At 42.0% G+C, this 25,536-nt stretch overlaps 1 protein-coding gene and 1 long non-coding RNA gene across 7 annotated transcripts in view; one reads left to right on the top strand and one right to left on the bottom strand.

Annotated features, from left to right (window-relative positions):
- MTUS1 (microtubule associated scaffold protein 1) overlaps positions 1-25,536 on the top strand; it is a 160,882-nt gene that overhangs the window by 42,350 nt on the left and 92,996 nt on the right. For 4 of the 6 annotated variants that reach the window (XM_063726301.1, XM_063726302.1, XM_024250569.3 and 1 more), the window contains 2 exon segments: positions 3,851-6,095; positions 16,125-16,320. In XM_063726301.1, coding sequence (XP_063582371.1) covers positions 4,005-6,095; positions 16,125-16,320 — 2,287 coding nt within the window. In that variant the 5' untranslated portion in view covers positions 3,851-4,004. 6 annotated transcript variants of the gene reach the window in all.
- Positions 23,153-25,536, bottom strand: part of LOC129060901 (uncharacterized) — a 69,184-nt gene continuing 66,800 nt past the window's right edge. Inside the window, exon 4 of the long non-coding RNA XR_008527777.2 lies at positions 23,153-24,907. This is a non-coding gene — a long non-coding RNA (uncharacterized LOC129060901). The remainder of the gene's footprint in view (positions 24,908-25,536) is intronic.

Here is a 25,536-nt window from a genome sequence, read left to right as displayed (position 1 = left end):
ACCACTAGCTTGTAAATCTAAAACATTTAACCTTTAGTGGCGTTTCCCAACCCTTAAAAATGTTTTTATACTATAATGACATGGGAAAATGCTTCGGAGACAATGCTGACCACAGTATATGAGTCTTAAAAGCAAAACTCAGTATATAATATATATATTTTATATTATGTATTTTTATATATAAATATATAAAAAGAAAGAGAACTTATATATATCTATATATAAAATATACATATATAGTAACATGCACATTATAAAGAATCCTGCCCCCTTTTTAAATATAGCAATTTGGCAGATGATCAGATGTCAAAGATTGTGAAGATTTCAGTTTAGTATTATTTATAAATGAGAAAAGTTGGACCCCTTTTCTACAAAAAGTTTTTTAAAAAAATTAGCTGGGCATGCTGGCACATACCTGTAGTCACAGCTACTCGGGAGGCTGAGGGTGGGAAGATCGCTTGAGCCTAGGAGGATGAGGCTGCGGTAAGCTGTAATCACATCACTGCGCTGCAGCTTGGGTGACAAAGTGAGACCTTGTCTCAAAAAAAAGAAAAATAAAAAAAGACAACTGGTAAAAACAAACATAGGACTAGTGATACAATTATTTATCCTTTTATATACTTATTTAAAAAATAACTTTGGGGCCCGGGCATGGTGGTTCATGCCTGTAATCCCAGCACTTTGGGAGGCCAAGGCGGGCGGATCACGAGGTCAGGAGATCAAGACCATGCTGGCTAACACAGTGAAACCCCGTCTCTACTAAAAATACAAAAAATGAGCCAGGCATTGTGGCGGATGCCGCGCCTGTAGTCCCAACTACTCGGGAGGCTGAGGCAGGGGAATCGCTTGAACCCGGGAGGCGGATGTTGCAGTGAGCCGAGATTGCGCCACTGCACTCCAGCCCGGGCGACAGTGCCAGACTCTGTCTCAAAATAAAAAAAAAAAAAACTTTGACATATGAGCCCTTTATTCAATTTATATGAGGTTTAAAAATCATCTTTTATGTACTTCAGAAGAGGAAACTTGGGTAATAAAAATTCCATTAATTGAAGCTAACAATTATTTACAAAGACAATTCCCACGATCTGTGCTAAGTGCGTGTTTGCAGTGCACTTTGCATATATTTGCTTATGCCACAGTCTGTTAACTGAATATTAGCTGTTAAGGAAGCAGAAAGCTGTAGCATATTTAGTGCTTTTGGAAATTATATCCCATGCATGTAAGTCTAAAAATGAATACATATATTTCTTGATTTAAACATTTAGCTTGGATGTATTTTATACTGGAGGATTAAAAATGTTAATTTATGTTTCATAAAAGCTTTTATTAAGGCTCTTGTCAATGAACTATTCAGTGATTTCACTAAGGAGTTATATGGTAAAAAGGGTTCACAAATTTACACTTTCCTTCAGTATATAAATCACGCAGCCTTCATTTTTGGATTCAAAATCGCTTTTTGGATGTGTGTGTGTACACATGCTGTTGAAATCAACATTGCAGCCTTTCTTTATTCCATTAAAGGCTGGTATCAGAATGCTTGGCCAGAAACACACAGAGCATTGTTAGCGAAGAAAACTGATCATTTCAGTTTTAACATAGTTCCTATTCTGGTTTTATTCAGGCCACTGAAGTTTGAATGCAGAGAAAACACTGCAAGATAGAAAAATGAGACCTACTCTTCATTCAGCAATTTGAATTAACACACGGAATGGCATTTTTTCCCTCCCTCATGGATATTTTTTTTTCTTTATGACAGTACTGTGACATCGGATTGACATTGAATACTAGGATTAGAAAATTAGTTCAAGTGTGTGTGTATCCAAAAGAGTTAACAAATTTACACTTTCCATCAGAATATAAATCACACAGCCCTCATTTTAGGATTCACAGTGACCTGTTTGCAGTCCTAGCTTGAACATTTGGACCTTTCTTAGGCACTGCAGTTTGACCAAAAGCATAATAAAATTTAAGTTATTTCCCAAAAGTGGCCTGGCATGGTGGCTCATGCCTGTAATCCCAATGCTTTGGGAGGCCGAGGTGGGCAGATTACCTGAGGTCAGGAGTTTGAGACCAGCCTGGCCAGTGTGATGAAACCCCATCTCTACTAAAAATACAAAAATCAGCCACGCATGATGGTGTACACCTGTAGTCCCTGCTACTCAGGAGGCTGAGGCAGGAGAATTGCCTGAAACCGGGAGGTGGAGGTTGCAGTGAGCCGAGATTGCATCACTGCACTCCAGCCTGGGTGGCGGAGCGAGACTCCATCTCAAAAAAGCAATAATAATTTATTTGCAAAAAGTTTTAGATTTAAATGCTTTCGTGGGTGTTTTAAAGGTTTCATTTTTAAGTGTACAATTCAGTAGTTTTCAGTATATAACATTGTGCAACTATCATCAGTACATAGTTTTAGAACATACTCGCAAAAGAAACATCATCCCAATTAGCAGCCACTTTAGGTTTTCTTATTCTGGACATTTCATGTAAGTAATGTCATATAGTATGTAGACTTTCATGACTGGCTTCTTTCATTTGATATAATATTTCAAGTGTAATATTATATCCATGTTGTACCATGTGTCAATATTGCATTCCTTTCTATTGCTGAGGAATATTTTGTCAAATGCATAACAGCACATTTTGCTTTCTGCTCTTCAGTTGATGGACATATGGGTTTCTACTTTATGACTATTATGAATAGTGCCTCTGTTAAGAATCATGTACATTTGTGTGCAAGTTCCCATGTTGACATATGTTTTCATTTTCTTCAGTAGATTCTTAGGAGTAGAATTGCTGGGGCATGTGGTACTTAAGTCTTCTTCGGCCACCATAACAAATTATCATACACTGGATGGCTTAAACAACAAAAACTTATTTTCTCACAGTTTTGGAGGATGGAAAGTTCAAGATTAAGGTTCTTTTCAGGGTTTGGTTTTTGGCGAGAGCTCTCCTACTCTTCTCAGTGTATCCTAATTTGGTAGAGAGAGGGGATGAAACAAGGGTGGGAGAGCATTCTGGTGTCACTTCCCCTTCTTCTAAGGGCACCAGCTCTATTGGATCAGCACTCCGTCCTTATGACTGCATTTAACCTTAATCACCTCCTTAAAGGCTCTGTCTCCAACATAGTTACATAAGGGGGGGTTGGGGTTGACGTATGAATTGGAGAGGGGGCGGGGAACAGTTTAGTCCGTAACATAAGGTAACTCTCTCACATTTTCAAGGGACTTCCAACAGGGTACCACTTAAGCCTTTAATAATCGACAACTTTTTCTTCCTTTCAATTTGGAAATGGTATATGTTTAAGATAGGAATAAAAACAAAGGAGAAATGTGAGTTCTTGATTGATCTTCAGCTGATTTGCTGGGCTTTCGTGGCCTGTGTAATAATTGCTCTGCATGGAAACAATAGGGGGCCCTTCTGAGAATGAAAGGGACATGATGACTAGTCATCCTGGGACAACAGACATACTTTGGGACCATCATAAGCAAATTGGGGTGAATTGTCCCTCTGTCAGCCAACAAGAAGAAAAAACTATTGCCAGATTTAGCTCCTTCTCTCTTTGACAAGTCCCTGGGAGTGGGAAGAGGCATATCAGTTATAAAGTCAGGGACAGGGTTAACGAGCATTGACCCCATCTTCCATTTTGCCCCATTCGCTATTCCCTCAAATTCAAAAAGTGTCTTGAAAAGCAGTGATAGATTACCTAATTATATCTCATTTACCCACATCAATAGCTGTGGGTTCTAAATGTGAACATAAAGTGATTGAAACTAATCACTTAGTGATTGAAACCAAGGGGTGGCCTGTTAATTTTTCTAATGATTACTTGAGTTAAACATTTTATTTCTTCCAGGGAACAACAAATCATTTAATCTTCAGAGCATCTTAGACTGAAAAACTTTCAACTGTGCTGAAAAACCTAGAAGACAGACCATTTTTCCCACCCTCTCATTTAAAAGGAATTGAAGAAGAAATAAAATGGCAGAGGTTTAAGGTTACTATTCAGGATGACTGATGATAATTCAGATGATAAAATAGAAGATGAATTGCAAACCTTCTTTACCAGTGATAAAGATGGAAATACACATGCATACAACCCGAAATCACCACCTACACAAAAGTCTTCAGCCAGCAGTGTGAATTGGAATTCTGCCAACCCAGATGACATGGTGGTTGATTATGAAACTGACCCTGCTGTGGTTACTGGTGAAAATATTTCTTTAAGCCTTCAAGGTGTTGAAGTATTTGATCATGAAAAGTCTTCTAGTGATTTCACTAGTAAGCAGGTGTTAGATATGCATAAAGATTCCATTTGTCAGTCTCCTGCACTTGTAGGTACCGAGAAGCCCAAATATCTGCAACACAGTTGTCATTCCCTAGAAGCAGTTGAGGTCCAGAGTGTTGAGCCATCTTTGCCTTTTGTGTGGAAGCCTAATGACAATTTGAACTGTACAGGCTACTCTGATGCCTTGGAGCTAAACCAGACATTTGACATGACAGTGGATAAAGTTAACTGCACCTTTATATCACATCATGCCATCAGAAAGAGTCAGTCCTTCCATACTGCTGGAAGCCTGCCACCAACTGGTAGGAGAAGTGGAAATACATCTTCTTTATCCTATTCCACTTGGACATCTTCCCATTCTGATAAGATGCATGCAAGAGAAACTACTTATGATAGAGAAAGCTTTGAAAACCCTCAAGTCACACCATCGGAAGCCCAAGACACGACTTACACAGCATTTTCTGATGTGGTGATGCAAAGTGAGGTTTTTGTTTCAGATATTGGAAATCAGTGTCCATGTTCTTCAGGAAAGGTCACCAGTGAATACACAGATGGATCACAGCAAAGACTAGTTGGAGAAAAAGAGACACAAGCACTAACACCAGTTTCTGATGGCATGGAAGTCCCCAATGATTCTGCATTACAAGAGTTCTTTTGTTTATCCCATGATGAATCCAATAGCGAACCACATTCACAGAGCTCATACAGGCACAAGGAAATGGGCCAAAATCTGAGAGAGACAGTGTCCTATTGTCTTGTTGATGATGAATGCCCTTTAATGGTGCCAGCTTTTGATAAAAGCGAAGCTCAAGTGCTGAACCCAGAGCATAAAGTCACTGAGACTGAAGATACACAAATGGTCACCAAAGGAAAGGATTTGGGAACCCAAAATCATACCTCAGAATTGATTCTAAGTAGCCCGCCAGGACAGAAGGTGGGCTCGTCATTTGGACTGACTTGGGATGCAAATGATATGGTCATTAGCACAGACAACACGATGTGCATGTCAACACCAGTCCTAGAACCCACAAAAGTAACCTTTTCTGTTTCACCGATTGAAGCAACAGAGAAATGTAAGAAAGTGGAGAAGGGTAATCGAGGGCTTAAAAACATATCAAACTCGAAGGAGGCACCTGTGAACCTGTGTAAACCTAGTTTAGGAAAATCAACAACCAAAACGAATACCCCAATAGGCTGCAAAGTTAGAAAAACTGAAATTATAAGTTACCCAAGACCAAACTTCAAGAATGTCAAAGCAAAAGTTATGTCTAGACCAGTGTTGCAGTCCAAAGATGCTGCTTTATCAAAGGTCACGCCCAGACCTCAGCTGACCAGTGCCTCATCACCCTCATCAGCGATTTCAAGACAACCAACAGTCTTGAGCAGAACACCAAGATCTGACTTAAATGCAGACAAAAAAGCAGAAATTCTAATTAACAAGACGCATAAGCAGCAGTTTAATAAACTCATTACTAGCCAGGCTGTGCATGTTACAACTCATTCTAAAAATGCTTCACACAGGGTTCCAAGAACAACATCTGCCGTGAAATCAAATCAGGAAGATGTTGACAAAGCCAGTTCTTCTAACTCAGCATGCGAGACCGGGTCCGTTTCTGCGTTGTTTCAGAAGATCAAAGGCATACTCCCTGTTAAAATGGAAAGTGCAGAATGTTTGGAAATGACCTATGTTCCCAACATTGATAGGATTAGCCCTGAAAAGAAGGGTGAAAAAGAAAATGGGACATCTATGGAAAAACAAGAGCTGAAACAAGAGATTATGAATGAGACTTTTGAATATGGTTCTCTGTTTTTGGTAAGTAATATATATATATTTTTTGCATGCTTCAGAGAACTGTGGAGAAAACTGAGATGTGTTAGCATTTAGTTATCTATTAGTCAATAATATTGCAGAACCAGGTGGGCAGATTTACATTTAGTTGTTAATTCGTTGTCTTGTCAGTACTAGGGTGTTAATAGGTTTCAATATAACAAAACTGCATATGGAAAAAAAAATCCTCAATTTCAGTATTTTGTATCAAGTATCACCGTTCCTTTTAATAGTGTGCTGAAAAAGTGAAGTTACTTTAATATTTTAGTATAATTAGTAGTTTAAGTGCCTGATACAATCAGGTTATATTTTATTTTTCTGAAAAAGTTGGGTTGTCAACTTTAAAATGCATTGGACAGCATTTAAGAAAGCGCTTGGGAGTGTTGGTAAACATGTCTACATAAAAATAACTCCTGGACTCTTGTGGAGGAGGCAGCTCTGGGAAGTAGAGCCCTCTTGTATGAGCAAGAGTGTGTTCTTGATTTTTCCTCTGACCAGCTAATAATGATTTTGGGCAAGTAATTTTTTGAGACCCAAAGATGAAAGGATTGGACCTAGTGGATGTGTGAAGCCTCTTGCAGCCTTAATGTATTAATTCCTGGTACATAAAATAAAATATCTTTTACTCATGTATAGTGAAAAGCCAGTATGTTTTCCATAGCACCTGCCTAAAATATTTGGGGGGGGACCTAGAGAGTTCTGTTTAAAGAATAAAGAATTCACATGCCGTGTAAAGTTGATTTTCCTTTAAACATGCATATATTCTTGAGAATAGTGTGTAGAAATTGGTTTTCTGGGTTTTAAAAACATTTGACAGGCCACTGTTGGTCGTTGGGCATGTGTCCTCGGCCCTATTTTTGGCAGTGGGGACTTAGGTGTATTTTCAGCCCCAGACAGGCTGTCCTTGGGTGCCTGTCCTCTGGGCCGGGAAGGGAGCTAGGTGCCAGGGGAGAAAGGCAGGTGTGACACAGACAGCCTGTCCCTTGGAGGGCTTGTGGCAAGAGGAATGAAGCACACAGAATAGCAAGTGCAGAAGGGCTGACTTAAGTGGGTCTTCAGGGTGCATAGGGGCCACACAGGAGGGAATTGTCAGGTCCCTTTAGAAGACAAGGTTAGGAAAGACTGAAGATATTCTTGATTCTCTAAAATATCAGTTTAGACGTGTTTGGGCTTTAACAACCAGTCTTCTCTATTTGGAAGAAGGGTATACCACAGTGATTTCTAAACTAATGAGTTCATCCATTGTTTCAAAACTCAGTTTTTAAGTTATCTTGAAGTCAAACTTAGAAAACTCATTTATAATTTTAATTTTTTTGCAAAATTAAATTATAACACGCTCTTAATTCTAATCTACATTGTTAGTTTGGCGTTTATAGATATACATAGAAACACGATGTTTATTCTCTTGATTTATGGGAGACTTTTTTTGGTGTGTCAGTCCCCGGCTACCAAAAACTCTATCATAAAGTTTTTTTTTTAATGACATTTGTCTTGAATTTAAATTGGTTGTATAATTTTGAAACTAAAAGTTTTCCTGGTTTGTGCATTTAGTCTTAGGGTTATGTTGCCCCTGTGCAGCTTGAAAGCCTGTTTTTCAGGCTCCCGATATGGTATTGAAGTAAGGATGGAATCATCAGGTTGAAATGGATCCTAGTACGTCTTGGAGAAGCAGCACCTTTCACCTTAGGAATCTGGCAGTTAGGATTCATAATTAGATATGAAATACTTTGTAAGTCCTGAAAGATTGTCCCATATTCGCAGTGCTGTCACTTTTGCTTATCAACTGGCATAAGGGACTTACTCTTTTTTTTTTTTTTTTTTTTAAGACAGAGTCTTGTTCTTGCTCTGTCACCAGGCTGGAGTGCAGTGGCATGATCTCGGCTCACTGCAACCTCCGCCTCCCAGGTTCAAGCAGTTCTCCTGCCTCAGCCTTCCAGGTGGCTGGGACTACAGGAGCGCACCACCACATCCAGCTAATTTTTGTATTTTTAGTAGACACGAGGTTTCACCATATTGTCCAGGATGGTCTCAATCTCTTGACCTCATGATCCACCCGCCTCAGCCTCCCAAAGTGCTGGGAATACAGGCGTGAGCCACTGCCCCCAGCCTACTCTTTTTTCATGATCATGTCTGAAACAGAGTGCTCTCTAATTTTGCTAGTTTACCTCTTTCACATTTCCATGTCTCTGGGAAGGAGGACTGGAAAGTGTCTGGGCAGACCCTCATAGGCCACTGGCTTTGCACTTACTGTAGAAAGCTGAATGAATTCGCTGCATGTTTTCCTGAAACGTGAGTGTCTGTTGGTCACTTCAGCAGCACTCAAAGGCTCTTACTGCCCTGGACTGATGAAGAGACTATCCTGGAGGGATGTTAATTTTCTTTTTCTTTGAGATGGAGTCTTCTCTGTCGCCCAGGCTGGAGTGCAGTGGTGCGGTCTCGGCTCACTGCAACCTCCGCCTCCCAGGTTCACACAATTCTCCCAAGTAGTTGGGACTACAGGTGCACATGCCTGGCTAATTTTTTGTATTTTTATTAGAGATGGGGTTTCACCATGTTGGCCAGGCTGGTCTCGAACTCCTGACCTCAAGTGATCCGCCCACATCGGCCTCCCAAAGTGCTGGGATTATAGGCGTGAGCCACCGCGCCCGGCCGGATGTTAATTTTTACTGTTGCTCTATTGGCCTTGGCCTGCCTTAGGCCTTGAGTTTACTGAATCCCTAGGCTTCCTGCAACTTCACAGCTCATGGGTGGTCAGGGTGTATCTGACTCTTTAGAAAAGTTCTTATTTGGAAGAAGAAAATTGATTTTTATTTGAAACGGAGCTAGATGTAGCTCCTCACAACAGAGGTTATGTATTCATCATAGTGTGTGAGATAAACGGAGTGGAGACTTAACCTAAAAGGAAAGGAAAAGATATTTATTCAGTGCTTGCTCTGGGTCAGGCACTTTGCTCAGGTGCCTTAGTTATATTATGCCATTTAATGGGCCCTGTAATGCTCAGGTGCTTTACATACATTGTTATTTACTCTTCCCAATAACAACAGGGCAATTGTTGTCGACATTTTGATACTTCAGCGAGGTCACTTAAAACTCACACAGCTGGTAAATAGTAAAATTGGGATTCACGCTCAGAGCCCTCACTTGAATCCTGGCCTATTTTGCTCCATACACCATACGGTTTCAAAATTTTTGGAATGTTGGCTCTGAAAGGCAAAATAAGTGATTTGCTGAAGATTCACTTTTGTAAATTGATGAGAAGTTTGCCTTACTTTTTAAAAGAAAGTTTTCTCTGGGAGGTTAACTTTTGGGTTACTTTTTAAAAGAAGATTTTTCTCTGGGAGATGAATTTAGCCAGCTTTAATTTAACCTAGCCAGAGACAGAAGATCTTTGTTAGTTTGTGTACAGTCACTTGCTTTTCTTGGCCAATTCTGTATTGTTCTCCAGTGCCAAAACATGACCTCCAGCTGTTCTCATGGGTGATTGGCCTGCTAAGTTATTGTTGAATTCACCTAATGTATGAATTCGACTGCCATCGGCATTGGGCTTTATGTATATCTATCGGAAATTAACACTTGTGATTTATTAAAGAAAGAAGAATGATGACAGGGAACATGCTGCTTTACAAGTGTGGATTTTGGAGTAGTTTCAAATTGTAGCTCTACCATTTACTGGGCAAAGTGACCTCAGGCAGGTTACTAAGTCTCTATTGGGCTCAGTTATTCTTTGTGTCAAAAAAGGGGTCAAACTCTGTAATATATTTGAAGAGATTTATTCTGAGCCAAACATGAGTGACCAGTGGCCCATGACACAGCCCTTAGGAGATCCTGAGAAGATGTGCCCAAGGTGATCCAGGTACAGCTTGGTTTTACACATTTTAGGGAGACATAAGACATCAATCAGTACATGTAAGGTATACATTGGTTCTGTCTAGAAAGGAGAGACAACTGAAAGTGGAGGCAGCTTCTAGGTCACAGGCAGATTTGAAGATTTTCTTTCTTTTTCTTTTTCTTTCTTTTTTTTTTTTTTTGAGACAGATTCTCTGTTGCCCAAGCTGGGGTGCAGTGATGTGATCTCTCGGCTCACTGCAGCCTCTGCGTCCCGGGTTCAAGTGATTCTCTTGCCTCAGCCTTTTGAGTAGCTGGGATTACAGGTGAGGACCACCACACCCAGCTAATTTTTTTGTATTTTTAGTAGAGACTGGCTTTCGTCATGTTGGCCAGGCTGGTCTTGAACTCCTGGCCTCATGTGATCTGCCCACCTTGGCCTCTCAAAGTGCTGGGATTACAGGTTTGAGCCACCGCCCCCAGCCTAAAGATTTTCTAATTGGCAGTTGGTTCAAAGAGTTAAAGACCTGGAATCAACAAAAAGGAATGTCTGGGTTAAGATAAGGAGCTGTGGAGACCAAGGTTTTATCATGCAGATGAAACCTTCAGGTAGCCAGCTTCAGGGTGAGTTGATTGTATATGTTTCTTATCAGACTTAAAAGAGTCTGTTCTATCAGTCTTAAAGTCTTTGTTGACGTTAATGCTGGTCAGCTGTGCCTGAATTCCAACCCTTCGAAGAGTATAATTATGTCTGACTCCCCTTTCCTTTCATATCCTGAACTAGTTTTTCAGGTTAACCTTGGAATGCCCTTGGCTGAGAGAAGTGGTCCCTTCAGATGGTTGGGGGGCTTAGAATTTTATTTTTGCTTTACATTAATGTAAAGGGAGAATGCAAATTGTAGTTTGGTGTTGCAATTCACACTGTAAGGCTCAGACTCCCATTTCTTCTGTGTAGAATAGAAACATTTACTGGGTGCCTACTATGTATTATGTATACGGTGATGATTGTTAGGATATAGGGGAAAAAAGAGACACTGTCTAAGTGCCTAGTGCAGTGGGTAATACTGTTGCAGGGGTTTCTCTCAACCCATTTGTAAAACTTGCAATGGGGGTGCCCCATTTATTCAGCCCGCCATGCTCAACCTCTTGCGGGCAGGAGTGTGTGGGCAAGTGAGTACAGGATCCAGCCAGCCACTTTGAGCGCCAGCAGGAGCATGCTGTGTGCAGGCCCCGCAGTGGTGCCTAGGTGGTGGTGTCTGTGACCCCTAAAGCCCCAGAGGGCATGTTACAGTGCTCTCTTGGCTCCACCATCCATGGACAGCGGTGTGTCATCAGCCCAGTGGGCCCTTTGCCTCATTGTGTGGGGCAGCTGCCCTCCAGTAGTGAGGTCAGAGGGTCAGTGTGATAACCTTTTTTGGGTACCCAAACTTGGTGGGTCCCAAGCTCTTGTCCACTGTCCAAGAAGAATTGGGTCACATGGACACCTGAAGGATGGTGGAGGCAGATAATTTAGCAATGAAAGTAGCTCTCAGCAGAGAGGGTTGCTGAAGAGGGGACAGGATGGGCAGATAATCTTCCCTAAAGTCTGGCCATCTCCATTTGGCTCTTCTCCAAAGCTAAGCCATCTCTCCTCCAAAGTCCAGCTGTCTGCCTGCCATCCGAGTACTAACCAGGCTTGACCCTGCTTAGCTTCAAAGATCAGGCAAGATTGGGTGTGTTCAGGGTGATATGACAGTAGACTCAGCTGTCCTCTGAAGTGTCCAGTTGATATGATTTGGCTGTGTCCCCACCCAAATCTCGTATTGAGTTCCCACATGTTATGGGAAGGAGCCAGTGGGAGGGAATTGAATCATGGGGGGCAGGTCTTTCCCATGCTGTTCTCATAATAGTGATTAAGTCTCACAAGATCTGATGGTTATTATAAGGGAGAGTTTTCTTGCACGAGCTCTCTTTGCCTGCTGCTGTCCATGTAAGACATGTCTTGCTCCTCCTTGTCCTCTGCCATGATTGTGAGGCTTCCCCAGCCACGTGGAACTCTTAAGTCCAATTAAACCTCTTTCTTTTGTAAGTTGCCCAGTCTCACGTATGTCTTTATCAGCAGCATGAAAATGGACTAATACATCAGTCAAGCCTCTTGTCTCCCCTACTGAGTGAGTCTGGGGTCTTTACAGGAATGGAATGTGGGGGCCAGGCAGGCCATAGGTAGTTTTGGAAAAGGCAACTTTCAATTGGTAAAAAGACATTATTCAGAAAGAACTAATTAGGAGAGAGTGGGAAAACAGGGATAGAAGTTCTCACTTTGGGTGGTGGGTTTCAGGGTTTTTGCCTTGAAGGTGGGGTTTTGCTGGGGACCTGCCCCTGTCTGCCTAGAATTTCTCTGCCTCCTGCCTCTATCAATATAGCAAACCAGCAAGGGTATGTTGATTGCTAAGTTGGGAGTGTGAGTAGACTGCTGTGCTGCAGGAGGGGGGAACAAGATGTGGTGATGGGCAGAGTTGTCAAGGAAGGCTTATAGGGGACATCACATGTTGTCACTAGCTGGAACTTGAAGGGCAAGTATTCTGGGTAGAGTACAAAGCTGAAAAAATATGAGAAGATTTTCTAATTTAGGGGACTCTAGGTAGTAGGTATGATGGGAGCTGGGAGTATAGAACCCTGAGCAGTAGGGAATAAGGTGAAGAGGATGGCAGGGGCTTCCATATGCAAAAGGATTGCTGGGCCTTGTGAAGAAGAGATGTTATCTGGAAGACAGACAGAAGGTGTCTAACCCTATTTGAGTTTGAGAGAGATTGCCCTAGCAGGCAGATAAAAGATGAATTGAAAGCTGGAGAGACTAGAAAGATCCTGAGGACATGGTTTCAGTAATGTTGCTGAGAAATGACAGCAGATGGAAAAGAGAAACAGCTTTCATTGTTGAAGTTGGGTGCCTGGGTATGTTGTGGTGAATACGGGAAGAGATAAGTTTTGAGATAGATGGGAAAGTAAGTTTAATTTTCGAAAATGCTTCATGTTCTTGTTCTTTAAAGTGGGGTACAATAAACCTACCAACTTCACAGGATTATTATGAGAGTTAAGTGAATTGATACATATACTTAGAATTTAGAATAGTGTTTTATAAGGGCTATATGTTAGTAAGTTAAGTAGAGTGATATGGTTTGGCTGTGTCCCCACCCAAATCTCATCTTGAATTGTAGTTCCCGTAATTCCCACATATTGTGGGAGGGACCTGGTGGGAGATAATTGAATCATGGGGGCGGTTTCCCCCATACTGTTCTTGTGGTAGTGAATAAGTCTCATGAGATCTGATGGTTTTATAAGGGGAAACCGCTTTCACTTGGCTTTTATTCTCTCTTGTCTGCTGCCATGCGAGATGAACCTTTCACCTTCTGCCATGATTGTGAAGCCTCCCTAGCCACGTGGAACTATGAGTCCATTAAACTGCTTTTTCTTTATAAATTACCCAGTCTCAGGTGTGACTTTATCAGCATTGTGAAAACGGACTAATACGTAGGGGTGCTTGAAGGATGCTGAGTTGGGAGGTATGGAAAGAAGTTAGGTATATGGGAAACTCAGGAGAGAGTACTGGTTGAACATGTGGATTTGGATGTACCAATGTACACGTGGCAATTGAAACAGCAGCCAAGATCACGTAGGAATAGTACATGCTGAGGAAAGAGAACAGGGCCAAGGCTAAGTCTTCATGAAGACTAGCTCTATTAGTCTGTTCTCACATTGCTATATAAAGAACTACCTGAGACTGGGTAATTTATAAAGAAAAGGGGTTTAATTGACTCACAGTTCAACAGGCTGTGTAGGAAGCAAGGCTGCAGAAGCCTCTGGAAACTTACAGTCCAGGCCCAAAGGCAAAGGGGAAGTAGACATGTCGTATGACTGGAGGAGGAGGAAGAGAGTGAGGGGGAAGGTGACACACATTTTTAAACAACCAGATCTTGTAAGAACTCACTGTCGTGAGAACAGCAAGGGGGAGGTCTGCTTCTATGATCCAGTCACCTCCCAGCAGGCCCCTCCTCCAGCACTGGGGATTACAATTCGATGTAAGATTTGGGTGGGGACAGAGATCCAAATTATATCACTAGCTTTCAAAGGTACAGAAGAATAGGAGCCAGAAAAGGAATGACCGGACAGGTAGAAGGAAAACCAGGAAAGAGCTTTGTCAGGAAACCAGAGAATGGAGTTGATAATGTTGGATGCTGTAGAGAGAGCCCTCAGGGAAAGGATTGAAAACTAGCTTGAATTTAACTTGTGACACTGGTGATCTTGAGTATACTCTCACTAATGGGTACAAAGGCAGAATATGGTGAATTAAAGAGTAAGTTGTGAAGAGTTTTAATTGTTTCATAGTAAAAATGAAAATTGAATACAGTCAGCCCTCTGTATCTATGGGCTCCACATCTGTGGATTGAGCCAAACTTGGGTTGAAAATATTCAGAAAAAAAATTTGCAATGTTTCAAAAAGCAAAACTTGAAGTTACTACATGCTGAATACTATGTTAAATCCACCCGAAACAAGTAATATGTAGATGTTGTAAGTAATGTGGAAATAATTTACAGTATATGGGAGGATGTGCGTAGGTTTTATGCAACCCCTACACCATTTCATATGAGATTTGAGCGTCCATGGATTTTGATATCTGCCAGGGTCCTGGAACTAATCATTTTTGATAACGAGGGACAACTGTACACGTCCACTTAGAAATTGTTCCTTTCACATAGCTAATACCACAAGGAAGTGGTATGGGGAAGGTATGATCTGGATTAAAATTTTGTTAATGAAAAAAGCCAAACTCTGAAATATTTGAAGAGACTTATTCTGACCCAAATATGAGGACCATGGCTGATGACACATCCTCAAGAGGTCCTGAGAACATGTGCCTAGGTGTTTGGGTTACAGCTTGATTTTATCCATTTTAGGGAGACAAAAGACATCAGTCAATACATTTGAGATACACATTAGTTTGGTCTGGGAAGATGAGACATCTTGAAGTAGGGACTTACAGATCATAGGTGGATTCAAAGATTTACTGATTGGCAGTTCATTGAAAGAATTAAGTTACTGGCTCACGCCTGTAATCCCAGCCCTTTGGGAGGCCGAGTCCAGCAGATCACGAAGTCTGGAGTTTGAGACCAGCCTGACCAACATGGTGAAACCTAGTCTCTACTAAAAATACAAAAAATACAAAAAAAAAAAAAAGAAAAAACGTGGTGAAACCCCATCTCTACTAAACATGGTGAAACCCCATCTCTACTAAAAATAAAATACCAAAAAAAAAAATACAAAAATTAGCTACAAAAATACAAAAATTAGCCGTCTCTACTAAAAGTAAAAAGATTGATGGTGGCGTACACCTGTAATCCCAGCTACTCAGGAGGCTGAGGCAGGAGAATCACTTGAACCCGGGAGGCAGAGGTTGCACTGAGCTGAGATCATGCCACTACACTCCAGCCTGGGCGATAGAGCGAGACTCCGTGTCAAAAAAAAAAAAAAAGCAAAAGAAGTTATTATCTAAAGAACTGCAATCAATAGAAAGGAATGTCTCAGTTAAGATAAGATAAGGGGCTGTGGAGACCAAGGTTCTTATTATGTAGATGAAATCTCATAGGTGGCTGCCTTTAGAGGCAATAGATGGCAAATATTACCTATTTAGACTTTTAAAAGGTGCTAGTTTCTCAGCTAATTTCTTTGGGACCAAAGATCTGGGAAGGGAAGAAGATTCCCTACGGAAAGTAAATTTGCCCCTGCAAGAGACAGCTTTGCAGGGCCATTTCAAAACGTGTTACCCTAAAACCTAAAGTATAATAATAATAAATAAATAAATTAATTAATTAAAAAAATATTTTGGGGTAAAATACTTCAGTTTCCTTCAGGGCTTGCTATCTGTCATGTGATGCTATACTAGAGTCAGATTGGAATTTAGTGTCTTTTTGCTATAAAGAGTCTGTTTTGTCTGACTTAAGGTTTCTGTTTTAATGTTAATGCTGGTCAGTTGTGCCTGAATTCTTAAGGGAGGAGAGTATAATGAGGCATGTCTGACCTCTTTGCCATCATGGCCTGAACTTGTTTTTTAGGTTTCTTTAGAATTCCCTTGGCCTAGAGGAGGGGCCCATTCCGTCAGTTGGGGGGCTTAGAATTTTATTTTTGGTTTACAGTCTTAACTGTTATTTTCACAGGGCTCTGCTTCAAAAACAACAACCACCTCAGGTAGGAATATATCCAAGCCTGACTCCTGCGGTTTGAGGCAAATAGCTGCTCCAAAAGCCAAAGTGGGGCCCCCTGTTTCCTGTTTGAGGCGGAACAGCGACAATAGAAATCCCAGTGCTGATCGAGCCGTATCTCCTCAGAGGATCAGGCGTGTGTCCAGTTCTGGTAAGAATAAAATAGTTCAATAGTTTATGAGTTATTTGAATGTAAAATTTGACAGTCATGATTATAGGTCTAATGCATTGTGTCACTAAAGCATTTAGCCTTTTGTGGACCAGCATCCTGAGCAGAGAAGGTAGATGATAACAACATATATCCCTTATCTTTGAGCAAGGCAAAGACTAGTTGAGGAGAGAGGTATAGGTGTATAAACCATTTTATAAGCTATTCAGAAGGATGTATACATAAATATACAATTAGGTGGCTGTTGTAAATTTGAATCATTTCATTAATTTTTTTCAAATGGTTAAGTGCTTAACAATGCTGAAGTGTTGTACAGTAGGTCCCTAGTGTGCCCTCAATACATGTGAAGAGATTAATTTTTTTTTTAATTTTACTGAAAGATGTATGATAGATTTAGGAGGGATATGAGGGTGACTAAAAAGTTAAATTTTTCTAATGTGAAGTTTTATTTATGTTGGCTTGTATCTTACAATTTGTAATTTTAAAGTCATGTTAGGCCAATGAAATTTGAGCGCCTCAAGAATAGCTATTAAGTATCATACTAAATTTGGCGGATGTACAGATTTGTGTTACAAAGAAATGGAAAAGTCAACTTTGTGTCACAGAGATGAAAAGCCTGCTAGCCATTCCAGTTGACGAGAACATTTTGCAAAGAACACACCTTACTTCTGCCGGTACAACCTTGAGCAAATTAAAGTCATGTCAAATCAATTTAGAAGTAAGTTCCCTTATAAAAATAGTTATGTGTGCACACATGTGAGAATGTTTTATGGAAACTAACGAAAGCGAGCAAATCCCAGAAGATCTCTGTACCTCTCTACAATTTAGTATTTGTAGGTTTCATTTTTCAGCCCTACCATGAAGCCTCAGGTGTGAAAGCCTATAATGCTCAGAAATGTTTTACGGGCTGTTTATTTAGATTCAGGCCTAGTGTCAAGGTCAAGGAGACATGACCACAGAGGTGTGAGTGGAGGAAGAGGGATTTGCAGCACATGGCTCCATCCTCAGAGGATCTGGGTGGAAAGAGGAATTCGTTAGCTTGGAGTGTTCATCGTTTGAGAGAAAAACGGAAGCCAAAAGCCACTGGGAGAAACAGTGATTCTTATTTGGGATATTGCCACACCTGGGGAGTCAAGGCATGAGTGAGATGAAAGCTCTCGTTCTATCTGGGTGTGGTGGTTTATGCCTGAAATCCCAGTACTTTGGGAAGCCAAAGTGGGCCAGGAGTTCAGGACCAGCCTAGGCAACATAGCAAGACCCTATCTCTAAAAAAAAAACAGCTAGGCATGAGGGCATGATGGTGTGCCCCTGTAGTCCCAGCTATTCAGGAGGCTGAGGCAGGAAGATCACTTGAGCCCAGAAGTTCAAGGCTGCAGTGAGTTATGATCATGCCACTGTACTCCAACCTGGGCAGCAGAGCAAAACCCTGTCCCTTGGTGGAGAAGAAAAAGCTCTGGTCCTTACTGTAGTTGTCCAGTAAGGCTCATTGTGTTTGCAGAGAATGGGGAGCTCCCTTCCTCCTCTGTGAGGAACACCTGTAGCTTGGTGGCATTGGAGTGTGGCCCCTGGCCTGCAGTTAGGAGCTCTGTGTTTTAGTTCCATTCTGGCCCCAATACGCTGCCTGAGCAAGTCTTTTATTCTCCCTGGGCTTCATCTTCACATCTGGAAAGTGTAAGTGTCTGAGAATCTAATACCCTGTCAGCTTTTACAGCCCTTACCTTTCTAGGGACAATTTGGAGCTCACCTAATTTTCTCAGTAACTGCTGTTACTGGTATGATTCTCTGAATTTCGTGGTGCTTGAATCCCAGAAAATCTGAGTGTACATACTTTTACGAAATGAGGCCAGTACCCAGGATACATTGAAAAAGATAGAATCCTTTTATGTAGGCGATCAGTCCCACCCAGCGGGGAAGCAGTTGTTAAGTCCTTTTACTCTGTGTGGCATAACGTGTCTTAGAGAAAAGTGGATCTGTTTAGTCTTAGTGAAAAGACAGGGCGTGGTTTTGAGCTTTTATCATCTTGTGTCAATGAGCTTAATAACTGAGTTATGCATCCAGATTTTTCAGTCTGAGTTAAAAACTAAATTACATTTTACTGGGTGGTTTTCTGTATCTGAATGGAAAAAAAGTTAATGTAACCAGAAACATTCTGGATTTGAATCTGAGTTTTGTATTTGACTGGTTAGAAGACTTTTATGGTCTGAATACTTGGGTCCCTGTACATTAATATGTTGAAGCCCCAACCTGCAATGTGATTGTGTTTGGAGACAGGGCCGGTGAGGAGGTGATAAAGGTTAAACGGGGTCATAAGAGTGGGATCCTAATCCAGTAGGGGTGGTGCCCTTAGAAAAAGAGGAAGAGATGGGCTGGGTGTGGTGGCTCACGCTTGTAATCCCAGCACTTTGGGAGGCTGAGGCAGGTGGATCACCTGAGGTCAGGAGTTTGACACCAGCCTGGCCAATGTGGTGAAACCCCGTCTCTACTAAAAACACACAAAAAATTAGCCAAGGGTGGTGGCAAGTGGCTGTAATCCCAGCTACTGGGGAGGGTGAGGCAGGAGAATTCCTTGATCCCAGGAGGTGGAGGTTGCAGTGAGCCGAGATAGCACCATTGCACTGCAGCCTGGGCGACAAGAGCGAAACTCTTTCAAAAAAGAAAAGAGGAAGAGACACTGGAACTGTCCTCAGTATGTGAGGCAGAATGAGAATGTGGCCGTCTGGATGCCAGGAAGAGGGCCCTTGCTGGGAAACAGATCAGCTGGCACCTCTATCTTGGACATTCCTGCCTTCAGAACTGTGAGAAAACAAATTTCTGTGTTTAAGGCACCCCATCTGGTATTATTACTATTATGGCAGCCCGAGCTGACTAAGAAGACTAATTTGATTCTAGTGTATTATGTTTTACAGAAAAATTAATAGCAACTAATTTTTTGGATGCTCTCAATAAATTGAGAGGTGTTTCTTAATCACCACAGAGTTAAAAGTAGAACAGAAAAATCAAGGAGCAGAAACAATGTGCTTTTAGATACCTGTGATCCTGTTGCCATTGATTGTACAATGAAGTGTTTGTGTGTATTAGCAAATTGAAACCAATGGATATCCACCATACTGACTCACAGTTACTCTGCTGAAAGGTAAGTGGCAGGAATGTTCCAGCCAATTTGGGGTTTTCAATAAATCCTTTCAGAACACTTAAGTAGAAAACCAGACCCAGTATTGAAACAGCCATTTTCTTGAAGCTTTAAAATGAATGTGAGAAGGAATTGTAATTAAACCCTATAGAGCTGTTCTTTTTCTTTTCTTTTTTTTTTTTTTTTGAGACGGAGTCTCGCTCTGTTGATCAAGCTGGAGTGCAATGGTGCAATCTCAGCTTAATGCAACCTCCGCCTCCTGGGTTCAAGTGATTCTGCTGCCTCAGCCTCCTGAGTAGCTGGGATTTACAGGCACCCACCACCACGCCCAGCTAATTTTTTGTATTTTTAGTTGAGACAGGGTTTCACCATGTTGGCCAGGCTGGTCTCGAACTTCTGACCTCAGGTGATCCACCCACCTTGGCCTCCCAAAGAGGTGTTCCATTTTACTTGTCAAAATGCGGAAATTTATATGAGACCAGATTATAAGAGATTATAACAAACCAAATCTAGAGTACCTTTGCTTCTTTGGAAATATACTGAAATAAGATGAGATAGTGATGAAAATTATTTGTAATAGTAATTATTATAATGTGAATGATAGCAGCTCACACTGTTAAGTATATGTCAAGTTCCAGGCTCAGTTTTAGTAATTTCATCTATAAATTCATTTAATCCTCACAATAACTTTGAGGCTTATCCCTATTCAGTAGACAAGGAATCTTCCACAGCAAAGTTAAATAATTAGTCCAATGTTAAACAGCTGGAAAGTGGCAGAGGTGGGATTCAGACCAGCCAGTGATGCTGTTAACCATCACATTATTAATCTGAATACTATTAGTATGGCCATGAGTTTTGTTTGTTTTATTTATTTATTTATGAGATGGAGTTTCACTCTTGTTGCCTAGACTGGAGTGCAGTTGAGGCAATCGTGGCTCACCACAACCTCCGCTTCCCTGGTTCAAGCAATTCTCCTGCCTCAGCCTCCCGAGTAGCTGGGATTATAGGCATGAATCACCACACCCGGCTAATTTTGCATTTTTAATAGAGTTAGGGTTTCTCCATGTTGGTCAGGCTGATCTCCAACTCCCGACCTCAGGTGATCCACCCGCCTCGGCCTCCCAAAGTGCTGGGATTACAGGAGTGAGCCACCGCGCCTGGCCTGAGTTTTATTTTTAATAATAAAAAAGTCTAATTTGTTTTTTTGTTGTTGTTTTCTGTTTGTTTTTTGAGACATTTTCACTCTGTCATCCAGGCCGGAGTGCACTGACTCCACCATAGATCACTGCAGCCTTGAATTCCTGGACTCAAGCAATCCTCCTGTCTCAGCCTCCCATGTACCTGGGACCACAGGTGTGTGTCAGCATGCCCAGCTGATTTTTATATTTTTTTGTAGAGATGGGGGTCTCACTTTGTTGCCCAGGCTGGTCTTGAACTCCTGGGCTTAAGTGATCCTCCCACCTAGGCCTCCCACAGTACCGAGATTACAGGCATGAACTACCACACCAGGCTAACGTTCAATTTTTTAAAAAATTAAAATTCTTGTTGCCCAGCTGAATGGTTTAGAAACTGTGGCACTTTTCTTTTCAGGCCTTGGTTTAAAGCTTGATGTCAGTTAACGCTGATGTAAATGATTTTATGTGGCTATTGAAAATTAATGCTGCTTCAGGAAAAATAGCTAATGCATGCCGGGCTTAATACATAGGTGATGGTTTGGTAGGTGAAGGCAACCACCATGGCCCACGTTGACCTATGTAACAAACCTGCACAGCCTGCACATGTACCCCGGAACTTAAAACAAGAAAAAATACAGTAATAATAAAATTAATGCTGCTGAATAAATAACTGCTGAGTAAATCCTTCATGATCAGTTTAGACATCTTCAGAGAGACCCGCCTTCACTCTCTTTTGGAGGCAATATCAGCTTTTCCCAGGTTTTAGATGATAAATATCTGTGTTCTTCTCTACACACACGAGTTGCCGTTTCAGTGGCCAGCCTGAGCCAGGTAGGATTACAGAAGTAGTGCAGAAGGCTCTCCCTGCCCCGTGACTCCTGTGAGCTAACTGAGGAGGGAGAGTGCGTGTTTATGCAGCAGACACAAAGCAGCGCAAAGAATGGTGATGGGTGGGGAAAAGTCCCCATGAGAAGAATGTCCAGGGGCGGGTCGGTGAAGAAAGGCCTCCTGAAAGAGATGGGTTTTAGTTTTCTTCTAGAGAAAGAGAAACCACATTTAAAAAGGGCAACTCTTTATTTCAGTTGAGTTTATTGTGGGTTAATAAAGTAAATTCCTTTCAAGACAGTAGTCCGTCCGAAACTTGCAGTGACTTGCCTGTCATTGCAGGTTTCTCTTCTTTCTTGCTAAGTTATTTCCTTCGTGGTTTATGTAAACTGATTTTTTTTTCATTCATTTTGTTTAAAGGGAATTTAAAATCTTCTTCAAATTACTTTTATATCCTTTTAAACTTTTCTAGGTGAGAATTTGAGAGATAGTAAGCAAAACTGAGAGATTTTTCACATACTTGAATAAAGTAATTACTGAAAATTAGAGGTTATTACCCAATAAGTTATTCTAAAAGCCAACTTGAGGCCGGACATGGTGGCTCACATCTGTAATCCCAGCAGCTGGGGAGGATGGGATGGGAGGATTACTTGAGCCCAGGAGATTCAGACCAGCCTGGGCAACAGAGTGAGACCCTGTCTTTACAAAAAAATAAAAAAAATTAGCTGGGCAAGTGGCACACACCTGTGGTCCTCACTACTCAGGAGGCTGAGGTGGGAGGATCACTGAGCCCAGGAGGTTGAGGGTTCAGTGAGCTATAATTGCACCACTGCACTCCAGGCTGGGTGACAGAGCAAGACCCTGTCTCTAAAATGTGAATAAAATCTAACTTTAATGTGTCACTAATAGATGTTTCTATATTTGTATGTAATTAAATTACTTTCCTTAGAGTGTGTCTCAGGATCTCTTTTCATAAAAATAGTATTAGTCGCTAACATGTTTTGAGTGCCTATGTGCGCCAAGCACAGTGCTAAACCCTCTTTTAAATGTGTAATCTCATTTAATTCTCAGAAGTCCTAGTAGGGATACTGTGATTATCACCATTCTACAGATGAGGAATTTGAGGGTCTGAAAGCTTCAGTAACGTGTCCAAAGTTACACAGTGGGGTAATGGGTGGAGACGGGAAATGGGCCGGGTATTCTGGCCCCACAGTCTGTGCTCTTAACCCTGGTCCTTTACGTGCATGCAGAAGTCTTGACACGCTCATGTTTTCTTTCATGGGCGTGAGTGAATTCTTCATTAAATCACATATGTGTGAAGGAGAATGTGGGGAAGGCTGGCTTCTCCTGAGAACTCTTCTAAGTACTGGAATGAAGTGCACAGAAGAGACCCATTCCTTCCATTAGGGACCTTAAATTTTAATAAGGGGATTAAGAAAATAAATACATTTTTGGATTCATGATGATGAATCCAAAAATAAAAGAGAAAGGGCCAAGCATGGTGGCTCACGCCTGTAATCCCAGCACTTTGGGAGGCCGAGGCGGATGGATTAGTTGAGGTCAGAAGTTCGAGACCAGCCTGGCCAACATGGTGAAACCCCATCTCTACTAAATATACAAAAACTAGCTGGGTTTGGTGGCAGGTGCCTGTAGTCTCAGCTACTTGGGAGGCTAAGGCAGGAGAATCTCTTGAACCTGGGAGGTAGAGATTGCAGCTAGCTGAGGTCGCACCACTGCATTCCAGCCTGGGTGGCAGAGCAAGACCCTATCTCAAAAAAAAAAAAAAAAAAGCAAAAAAAAATAAAAATAAAGCAGTGAAGGAGATTAGATTTTTAAACGGGTGGTCAAGAAAGGCCTCACTGAGAGGACGACATTTGGGCAAACACCTGAAAGGAAGGGAGGAGGGAGGCATTTGGGTGTCAGGTGGGAGGACTTTCCAGGCACAGGTACCAGCCGTGCAGAGACCCTGAGGTGAGGCAGGGTGTAGGGTGCGTGAGGAAAAGTGAACCACCCACTGTGTGTGGTGGGGGCTGGAGGACGTGGATGGGCCAAGGAGGTCTGGACTGACCAAGCAGGGCCATGCGGGTGCCTGCGAGGCATATGTCCTCTTTTCATCCTCACGAACATCATCACTTGTAAATGCTTGATCTTTTCCAGGCGTTTCACACAATTCTCACTTGGCAGTAATTATGGAGAAGATTGCTTTGTGGAATGACTCATGAGTAGGCTTAATATGTCAGAGTGCAGGCTCGCCCATTCATTCAAGAAGTGCTTAGAGTCCCTGCTCTGTGTTGGGCAGTGTACTAGATTCTGAGACTACAAACAGGATTAAGCAAATATGCCCTCTTAAGGAGCTTACTGGTTGGAGGGTGAGGGGGTAAGGGGGTGTCTAAGCAAATGGTTCCAATGAAAACTCTTGGCTCTTCAGATTCCAGCTCAGCTGTCCTGGACTCTCTGCTACTTTGCATTTATAGTGCTGTATGCTCATTATTTCGTTACACGTCTGTCTCCTTCTAGACCGTGAAATCCATAAGGATAGAGTTCAGCTCTTAGTTATTTTCATATTTTCCAGTGCCCAGCACAGTGTACCGGTTGCACAACAGGTGTTTAAAAACATTGCTTGGCTTGATTTGAATGGAGACCTGTGCGAAGCACTGTGTATCCACAGTAAAGGAGCAACACTAACTCGTTGTGAGGGAGAACTGGAGGAGAGGCGGTGACATTTGAACTGTTTGGAATGCGCCTGCAGGAGCTTGCCAGCAGAGGAGGCTGCTGGGGTTGCTGAGGGTGCAGATGTGGCGTTGTCAAAGGATACCGTGTGCTTGGGGAACGTCAAGGCCAGAGTCAGCATGCCTGGAGCAGACGTGTCCCGGGGTCAATGAGAGATGAGCCTCTGCCTCCAGGGAGGTTGAGGCTGATTAGTTCTAATACTGTAGACACAAACTTGCACGAGTGCTACACACTTTTTGGGAACGGATAGTAGAGTACATGTTTAAAATAATTTGGAGACAGAGTGTCTGGTCACTTCTGTTGGTGGTGAACAGACCCAAGTGTCTCCCCAGCCACTGCCTTCAGAGGCTGGATAGGTGGTGGGCTATGAAGTGAAACGCGGAATAGAGTAGCAAGAAGTTTTCTGGAGGAGAATAGTGAGTTTAGTTCGGGGCATGTGAAATTGGAGGAGGTTACAGACTGGGAAGCACCTCAGAGGGGTATGTGCATGCCTGAGGTTTAAGAGTAGAAATATGTAGAGCCCAAGGAAACCATCAGAAAAAAGCTGACATAAAGATATAAGAGACATGCCCGGTGGCTCCCACCTGTGGTCTCAGCTGCTAGCTGCTCGGGAGGCTGAGACAGGAGGATCTCTTGAGCGCAAGTTTGAGTCTACAGTGAGCTATGATTGCAGCACTGTGCCCCTGCCAGGGTGACAGAGCGAGACCCTCTGAAAAGAAAAGAAAAAAAAAAACTTGGTGTGAAGTTTTGAGGTCTCAATGATCTCACCACCTCATTGCTCAGTGGAGCTCTGCTCATAAACCTTGACTCCTAAGGAGCCAGGAGGCTCACTGTGCACCTTCTTTTGTTCTTATCAGGCATTATTAGCATGGGTATCAGATGGTAAATAAATTTGCTGGTGCACATGTGAAGACGCTTGTTCATCTCCTTTGTATGGTAGCTGGGAAAACGAAGTAACACCTCTAAGTCTTTGGTTTATTCCCCTCTGAATTTAAATGTTCCTGTAGTTATGGGACACATGTTCCAGGCCTGTGACTAAGGCAGTTATTTTTGTTTAATCCCCACCTGAAGCCACAGACATCTTGTGAACGTGCTTGCAGAGGCAGGTACTGACAGCATCACCGAGAATGCTGCGCTTCTGTGCAGTTCAAGTCATGGTGAGAACTTTGCTTTGTGGGACTTTTTGCTCCTTTGTCAAATTAGTGCACTCTTAAGACTTGCTGTGTTTTTGTTATGACTCACCTGTGTTGCTGTGCCCTTGTCTGGGGAGCTTACCCTTGAATTTAAGCAAATGAGGATAGTTAAACAGAGTCCTATTGCCTTGATGAACTCAAGAAG

Source organism: Pongo abelii, chromosome 7, assembly GCF_028885655.2.
Source record: "Pongo abelii isolate AG06213 chromosome 7, NHGRI_mPonAbe1-v2.0_pri, whole genome shotgun sequence".
Classification (NCBI taxonomy): domain Eukaryota; kingdom Metazoa; phylum Chordata; class Mammalia; order Primates; family Hominidae; genus Pongo; species Pongo abelii.
Note: the sequence above shows the minus strand (reverse complement) of the source record. Positions and strands in the feature narration are given on the sequence as shown.